General features: G+C 40.4%; 1 protein-coding gene across 1 annotated transcript in view; it reads right to left on the reverse strand.

The window, feature by feature from the left end:
- Positions 1–8,803, reverse strand: part of PLCH2 (phospholipase C, eta 2) — a 37,890-nt gene extending 29,087 nt beyond the window's left edge. The window contains exons 1-6 of the mRNA XM_010083411.1: positions 8,728–8,803; positions 5,674–5,820; positions 5,075–5,318; positions 4,414–4,543; positions 2,222–2,392; positions 969–1,062 (exon numbers count right to left, since the gene is read on the reverse strand). Coding sequence (XP_010081713.1) covers positions 969–1,062; positions 2,222–2,392; positions 4,414–4,543; positions 5,075–5,318; positions 5,674–5,809 — 775 coding nt within the window. The 5' untranslated portion in view covers positions 5,810–5,820; positions 8,728–8,803. The remainder of the gene's footprint in view (positions 1–968; positions 1,063–2,221; positions 2,393–4,413; positions 4,544–5,074; positions 5,319–5,673; positions 5,821–8,727) is intronic.
- Between the last annotated feature and the right edge of the window lie 212 nt (positions 8,804–9,015).

Consider the following 9,015-nt stretch of genomic DNA (forward strand, 5'->3'; position numbering starts at 1 on the left):
GTCTAGCCTAATATTTGAGTGTCCTGAGGCACATATCATGATCAATTAGCAAACCAGTGATACAGCTAGAATAAAAACAAAAGACTAAGTCAGAGCAGATGGCATGAAAAATTGATGGGGCACAGTGTATGTGAGCAAAAATACAGCTAATGACTCTTGGCAAATTAATCTTACTACAAACCAATCAGCTGCTCCAAGATTAATCCCACACACCAGTGTTAGGGCAGCCTCTGAAACAACACTATTGTTTGCTTTAACCACTTGTTAAGACATAATATCAAAATTGTTACAATGAGTTCACACTAACTGGATCTACCTGCCCTAGCATGAGGAAATACGGATGAATGAAGATTCTGCCAGCAGTGTGTACCATAGACCTCCAGAAGGAAATACGGATGAATCAAGATCCTGCCAGCAGTGTGTACCATAGACCTCCAGTATTTACACACTCAGGGTTTTATTTTGATAACAGAGGAAGGTAAGAGGTTTTTTGCAAGACTATGTCGAATGAGGTAATTGTCACAGGCCAGTCCAGGGTGATTCATGGTACCAGCCGTCACAACTGAGGATGCAGGGCAATACAGACCCATGAATGAATATGAATGGGCAAAGAACACTTGTACTATTATTTTACTACTACTGAAGTGCCTCTAAGTGTGGGCAGGATCCTCTTGTCTGGGGTGTACCAATTTGAGGAATAAACAGACAGCTTCAGTTTCCATAGCTGTTGTATTTCAGTCTCCCTGGGCAACATCTGATTTGTTTTCTGGAAGACAAGAGGGATCTAAAGCCTCAACCTTTTAGGTATAGGTTCTAAAGCAATATTTAAAAAAAAAATTCTACTGAAAAGCATACTCTATACAACATGACAAAATTCTATGACTATATATGATGCAAACAAATGCAATATTCTCATAAGCATTTAAACAGTTGCCTCTTTCCTACAAAAGCTACAGCAGCCAGCTTACCATCAATCCCCAGAGCTCCTTCCTTCTTGTTCTCCAGACATGGTTCAAACTTGCTGATGATTTCCAGGCAGTGTTCTTTAGTCACATTCGTCATCTGTAAAAGCAGCAAAAATGAAGTGTTAGCTAGTAAACACAGCTTCTCTTTGCTCTTCTGTCTGTACACAGTTTAACAACTGGTCAGATTATCCACAGTGGTACTACGGATCTGCAGTTACCCAGTGTGATTCTCACTCCTGTCAATCAGTGTCAGGTCAGATAAGAGCCAGACTGCTTTGTGAAAAGTTTCTGTCCTATTGGCAGCGGCCTGATCACAGCCAATAAAGACAGTTCTGCTTTGTAGGTCAGATCTGGTTAGAGCGGTATTAGGCACACAGCGCATCCAAACAGAACAAGCTTTGTCACAAACCAATGCGATTTTTTCTCTTGTAGGATTAAAAGATTAGTTTGCATTATCAAAGGGTTTTTACTTTAAAATACAACGTGAAAATGGTTCATCTTTATGCAGCAGACTGAAAAATCAGTTACTAGCAGGGTAACAGAGAATCAGGATATAATGCTCTCAGAAAGCTCCTTGATGGAATCTGCTAACTTAAAGGGTGCTTTGCATTCTCAACTGAAAAAGAAAAGAATACAAAGGGAACTACATCTTTGTAAATGTTAGCATTTATAAAAAAGGGACATTTTTGATAAGCTGTAGCTTTCTTTTTACTTTGCAATGTTTTCATAATTTTGTTTTAACACTACTATTTAATATTCCTTTTATTTACTGCTCATTTAGCCTCTAATTATTATCCCTGCTATTATTTAATACTCCTGTCCTGAGTGGTGCAGCAAATCCTTTCCATCAGATGCTGTATGTGACACATGACAATACAGCCCATGTCACCAGAGGGGACTGCCAATGAAGTGACCAAGCTGATGACTGTTCTGGCAACACAGAATCTTTGCTTCGGGGGAAATGAAACCATGAGCGTATCTGCTACCAGATCAATGCCTTTTCTGGGGGTAATTTAACACCTAATAAATAAATGTAAAATAATAAGAAGAAAAAACTGTAACCCCTTATTTGCCCATACATAATAGCTTTATCGGGTTCCAAAGAAAAAGCTCTGGAATAACAGAAGGTTTTTCTGGTACAGCTTCAAACGCACACGCGTGACAACAAAGTTCCCAACCCTTTGAACAGGCAATGCATCCCCAGCGGCCAACTGAAAGGCACGCAGGTGGGAAGTCTTCTCCTGGCTTGGGCCTACCTTCTGTTCAGTCTCCAGAAAGCGTCTCAGGTCATCTGTATCCAGGTAGTCCTTGTGGTTGCTGTAGGTGAGCATTAGCAGGTACAAATCGCGTCGTGTTGACATCATCTTGTAGAAGGCGCAGAACTCATCGAAGCCCAGAGTGCCCTGGTTATCGTCTGTATCAGCCTCCTGCGTTACACAGCAATACGGCAATGAGACACCCAATCGCCCAGCAACAGCCTGAACCAACCCTCAATAAACAAACTCCTGCATAAGAAAAAAGCAACACTGCAATTAAATGCAGGTTGATGCTGCCTGACGTGGCTACTCCCTGTACGGCCCGCTAGAACAGGTTGATTTAGAAGCCTGATGCTTGCCATACGAATGCTTTGCGCAGCTTTCCTTTTTGAACCTCTTAAACGTATGCATTAGTGCATGTGCCAAGAAACAACCTTTAAAGTCTTTATTGTTCCACAGGGAACCTTGCCTGAAAGATTTCTTTTATCTGTGGCAATGAAGTGAGACAGCAGAGCCTGCAACACAGAACAGAACATGCATATGTCTGGCAGAATAACCCATTCATGTTTCCTTGAGAAGATCACTAGAACCCAAATCATCTTGAAATTAATTTTTATATTCAGGATTTGGGAGCATATCTTCTCAATCTGTGTCCATAAACTAATAAGATCTGCAAGAACACTAATTCTGCAAGTAAAGAAAAATCATCAGTAAATGACACTCTATTGTCCCCCAACCATGGACAGCAGCACCGAGCAGCCTTCACAAAGCGCTTCCGTCCTGGCAGGCTGACGTCAACTTTTTAATTTCATGGCTGCTTAATATTCTGATTCTAAGTTATCAAATAGCAATTACATTTTCAGTTGGGACCAGCTCAGTTTCAATTACACATTGCATGTGGAAAAGCAAACCTATTCTTCTCTGTTAATCACATTTCTAAAGCAGCCAATATGTGTAGTAATTGTCATTGATTACAAACAGTAAAACCAGAGCAGAACATACAATAAGAGCAGATTTTTTTTTTTTGCAGGAAAGTTTTACCCAGAGTCTTTCATTTGGCTTGCACCAAACCTAATGATTCATCCTGTAAAGAGAGTCACTTTAATCTACACATTTTAATGAGTTTTTAAATTCAGTTCTTCACTGAGCTACATCTGTAAGCTTAGTATTTGCTGGTATGAAAAAAGACTGAAGGAAAAAAAAAAGGGTAAACCCTTCGGTTTTCTCTGGCTGTACATGCATGATTCTCAAAGGCTTTTGAGCCTGGAATGTGTCCCAGAACTGAATTATTAAAAATCCAGTGATCACTAGGCTGATTTTTTTACCATCGCGGACCCACAAAGGAATTGCACATCAGATACAACCAGGCAGGCTTCAGCATCAGCTGTCAGCAGGATGAAAGAAAGAGCAGCAAGAGATGCAAGTTAAAAATATTTTCAACCCAGAAGCAACAGAATAAACACATACAGCCATGGAAGAGAAGGAAGGTTTTAAGGCTCATTATTTCCCCAGTCAAACTATTCAGAAGATTTCCAAGTTACACTCCTTCCCCAAATTATTCTCTAACGTTCTTTTCTGCTACAGTTAAGCAGCCAAAATCGAAGGCCTTGAAGTGAGTCTATAAAGACTGTCCATGGCAGTTTTTACACTTTGGCAATACCAAAAGGATGACTTTTTTCAAAGTGGTCTTCTGGCCATGCAGCAACAGAAAAAATGTGTGTCCAGGCAGCTTCATTCCATAAGTACTTTACCAAACCAGAAAAAATAAAACAAGAAGAAAAGCTTTGGAAAATGAAGGCATGAACTTTAAGAAATCTTTACTCGGTCTTAGAATGATTTCAAACTGCCCAGGACTTGTACAATCTCAGTAAATGCTGAGAGTAAAAGATGGCTCAGTCTTCAAGTACCAACAGAGAACAGAATTACCTTTGCCTTGCCACAGATCTTTGTGACACCTTGGGCAATTCACTTATTCCTGCTTCAGTTTTGTGAAATTGAGCTTATTACATTACCCTAACCTAGGCAAATTTTACGTACTCAGCTACACACACTGCCTTGGACAGACTTAGACTGTCTAGAAAGCCATTGGTAGATAGGTATTTGATCCCTTTAATGCTACTGAAATTTCAGTATTTAGTTTTCTCTAAAACAACTTTGCACAGCCTCTCCAAGAGAACCTTTTAATTTCTTACCTTAAACATTTGCTTGACTTTTTGTCGGGGCAGGTTCACATTCAGTTTGTGCATTAGCTGGAGCACTTCACTAATACTCAGACTGCCATCACCGTTTTTATCTGCCTCATCAAACGTCTGCTTCAACCACATTGAACAAGAGTTAAGGAACAGTATGGAATATCAAGGGACACTACTGACCATTATGTATATACAATTTTTTTCATGTCAGGAAAGACTGTATACGAGGCTGGGGATGAAAGAAAGTCCAAGGTAATATATAACTCCACTCACGTTATTTCAGTAACAGTTTCTAGACTTGCTATGCTCACCATGCAACACACGCTATTTACCCACACTGCAGCACAGAAGAACCAAGTTCTGAGCGAGTTGCAATGTTGCATTACACTTTGTTCTGGACAGCTTTACACAGGCAGTAACAGATAAAAGAAAATACCTGTATGTTTTTCAGTCCACTCCAGTCATTCATCTCCAAATCCTGCCCAGAACAATCTTCTTCAAGGACCCCTCTCTGTCTCTGGAAACAGGGAATGCAATGGGAACTGCTTTGAAGTTTTGAGCCAGTGCTTACTTTTATCAAAACAAATACTTAAAGGAATCACTATGGTATTGATGGCTCTCCACCAGTGGGAAATACTGTCAGATAGTATGAGAAGGATATTGGTCTCTGGTCCTTTGGCGTTTTGAGAGGCTGTCTTCATCACTGATCCCTGCCATGAGATATTTTAGCCCTGTGATCCAGGTGCGTGCTTCCTCTCCACTGGAAGACACCAGGTCAAGAGATTCCATATGGTCTCCATAGTAGATGCTGAAGCAGCAGTTGGGATCAAAACTGCCATCGGCATAGCGCTGAAAGATCTCTGATTGCTTCCCCTCGCACACCTCCTGAATAGAGTCGATAGAAACTAGAATGACAAAAGCAGGCAGTTCATTAATGACCGTGTGCGTGCCCTAGGCCAGACAGGGTGCATTTATCCTGTAGAGAAAAGGCCCAAACCTCCCATTGCAACGTCCCCAATTCACACAGGTTTCGTCTGCAGCTCATTTACAACATCCTACACTACTGCATCCTGCACAGCTAACAACAGCAACTTAATCTTCATAAACTATTAATCATAAAATCTTTTACTGCCCTTTAAATTCAAGTACAACATTCTTCCCGATCACCTGTGAATGAACCAAATCCTTCATGCTCATCCGTTTATAAGAGGGCAAGACCCTAGGAGGAATCAGACGAAAGGTTCTGTGGTTGATACTCACTTTTGGCTTTCTCATTCTTTCGAGAAGGTCTCCAGCGAATACATGACTTGTGCTCATCCAGGTAATAGAAGCGGACCAGCCCTTTGGAACTGCCACGGAGTTTGATCATTTGGGTACCGGCTTGCATGGAACTCATACATCTTTCCACTAAAGAGAGAAATAAAGTGATATCAGTAAGTCAGACTTTGCTCTCTTTTAAAATCACCTTTACAGGAAGAAAACATATCACCAAGTTTTTTTCACATTTGTCTGTAAATTCTGCAGTTCCTGTCAGCAGTGTCACCATTTAGAAGTACCATGGCTTCTTATGAAGCAGTTTAGTTCACATTCTGTCTATCCAGAATCCAATTAAAAATGAAAATTAATTACCCAACTTGGTTATCAAGAGCGTTCTAGAAACCCTAAAAATAATTCAAAGGCTTTTACGTACAAACAACTTAAAAGCTAAACCATTTGCACTCCCTTAAAAGTTAACAGCAAGAAGGTGATTAGAATCCAGTGTGTGACTGCAAAGACAGAGCCAGCTTCAAAGACTACGTTCTCATAAAGTGGTCTGCAGTTAGGGTCAAGAGCAGAGTAATTTCATCAGGAAATGTTAGCAGGAAACAGAAACATAGACCACTTCGTTCCATTCTTGTGTTCTCACAAAGTGACACTAGACTGACACAGCAAAAATACTCGAAGTGATTTTTCATAATTCATAGTGACATTTATAGTTACTATAGAAAGTTTTAAAGTAGTTATAACTAACAAAACTACACAAATCACAAATCATAAATCCCTACAATTTGTCCTGATACAAGAAGAAAAAAAAAAAAGAGCCCTATTTCACGCTTATTGTTAGAAAGATGTTCTAGCGTCTGTTAATTTATTATTTATGGTTCAGTAGCATTATTGTCTTTTAGGAGTTTCTGGTTTTGATGTAAATGTGTGAAGGAGTGGGAGTATTTTAGCATGTGAGGATGAAAAGAAGTTAGAAGGATTGAGTCACTGAGTATTTTTATACATGGACCAGCTTTGTCAAAAGATGCATGTCCAAAGTTCAGCCCGGCTGCAGGTTGTCACACAGCGCTGGCCCCAGCCAGCCTTTTCTACCAGAAGGCCAGCATCTCACAGCTCTGCGGAGCTCTGCCCTCTTAACAGATTCTGACAAGACGCATCCTGATTGTATGCTTAAAACAACTGCTCTTCTAAATGCTGTTAGGAGAGGAAAATAGATTTCAGAGACTTATTTCCAGGGCCTCCAGAAGACACAACATGTTTGTGAGTCCAGAGAAACCCCCCCAGTATCTGTGCACTGTCGGGGCAAGCTGTTCCCTTGAAATATTCCCAAACCAGAACAGCTTTCCCACACGCAAACAGAAAAGTCCCACACTTGTCATACCCTCAGCACTGCAAATCCATTGAAGAGATAACAATTGCTGTGTGTTTTAAAAGTCTCACTGGAAATGGTTTTGCAGCTGGTTCATCCATAGGTAAACCAAAGAACTGACCGGCTCCAACTGTTCCTGCCAGGAATATCAGCTTCAGTTTAGACAGCACGCATCAAATCTTTTAAAAAATCAATACACAAATATAATAATGTGAAAACATAAAATATGTAGAATATATATAATATATCCAGTACAGTGCGGCGGGAATTCTGTTCAGCTGAAAAGTCTTGGAATTAGAAGATATTTTGAAAGTTCTGCATATGAACTGCACAACTGACTTCTGTGAGCTTTACAGTTCATCATACCACTCTCATGAGAAAAGCTCCCAGAATGCCACTTGTGACCCTGAAGACATTCGCTCAAGTACTGGTCTTGTCACCGAAGCTTTAATGTTAACTGTTGGCTACAGCAACCTGGTTTCGTTTCACTTTGCATACCTACAGCCTACAACCCTTTAAACCAACCATCTTATTACTAGTGCAAGAACTTTCTCCCCCTTATTTGCCCACTCTGACTCAAGCCTCACTAAATTTCAGAACTCTCTACTGTTCTTTTTGTTGGCAAAAAAAAATAATCTTAAAGTCTCTTTGACAATTTCTGTGTAATTCTGCCAGCAATGGTTGGGACAGTGATTGCCGCATACAAGAGAGAATGTGAGGCGGAACCCATCCTCAAAGCGTACAACCCGTAGTAAACAAGAGGTTAATGGCAGAAGAGATGCTCTTAATCCTGTGGAAATTAGGGTGCTTAATTCGAGGTCAGTCTGTCAGCTCTCCATCTCTCGGTTGAGACTTCATCAGCCATCTGGATCCTGGGAAACGCAGAAGCAGAGTAGGATGGCATTCTTGAACCTCTGCAAAAATTCCCATTAGTTTCTAAGCTATCTATACCTCCAATTCTTTTGTTAAAAAATATCTTTGATTGACAGACAAGTAGGACAACAAAGTGCTTCCAAGGCAACAGGTTCTGGTCCAGGTCACTACAGATTTCCTCACTGGACACCAGTGGCTCAGGAAGACTGCTATTAAAATGCAGTTACTAGAACAGGAACCATCTCATTTCTCTAGCCATTTCCAACCAGGTTTGCTGGGTTTATTACCTATTTAAAAGAAAGGCTGCTAAGAAGCAAGAAGGACCCTTCTCAGAGAGCTAGCCAAGCTTAAGGATTTTGCCGTTTTATAGCAGTATTCAGAAAATGACTTCTCAAGAGCCCAGTGACCTGCTACGGAAGAAGACAACAGAAATACTTCTCAATGCTCATTTCAAAGACTGAAAACTAACAATATTGCATGAAAAATCAGAGAGTTAAGGGGTGTACAAATTCTATACTATAGAAAATTTCAAAAGGTCTGCACATGTCAAAATGTACAGCTTTGCATTTGCTTTTCCAGAAGAATGTAAAGAAATCAATAATGAAATTTGAACTGACAGGTTCTTGTAGATCAAAGAACTGCACTAGCAACCATGCAAAACAGCATACGACTAGGGCTGTGCTCAAGTTCTTCCTTTTCTGTTTCCCCACACTACTGTTAGTTGCTACTAAATAAGATTTAAACAGGAAAGCTTTCAAGATGATACCATCTTGTTCAATGAAGTGGCAGGTATTCAGCCTGCATCTTACCAATACGGCCGATTTTCCATCTCGGAGAAGCTACAATGCTGCCACCAACCCAGAAAAATTCTTCAGCCAGTCTGGCCACTGAGAACTTGTTTTGAAGCAAGGGAGATTTTGAGGCATCCATATCTGAGCCAAAGGGCAGCTTTGGAATTGAACACAAGCACTGCAGGCCTTAGTAGAGATCAAGATTCTGTAGTACCCATTTTCAATGCAATAGCATAAAAATATTTTCAGGAAAAAACAAGATTCCAAAATCCAGTGATATTTTGCAGGTTGTTACAGAGCAGTTTC

Source organism: Pterocles gutturalis, unplaced genomic scaffold (assembly GCF_000699245.1).
Source record: "Pterocles gutturalis isolate BGI_N339 unplaced genomic scaffold, ASM69924v1 scaffold40315, whole genome shotgun sequence".
NCBI lineage: Eukaryota > Metazoa > Chordata > Aves > Pterocliformes > Pteroclidae > Pterocles > Pterocles gutturalis.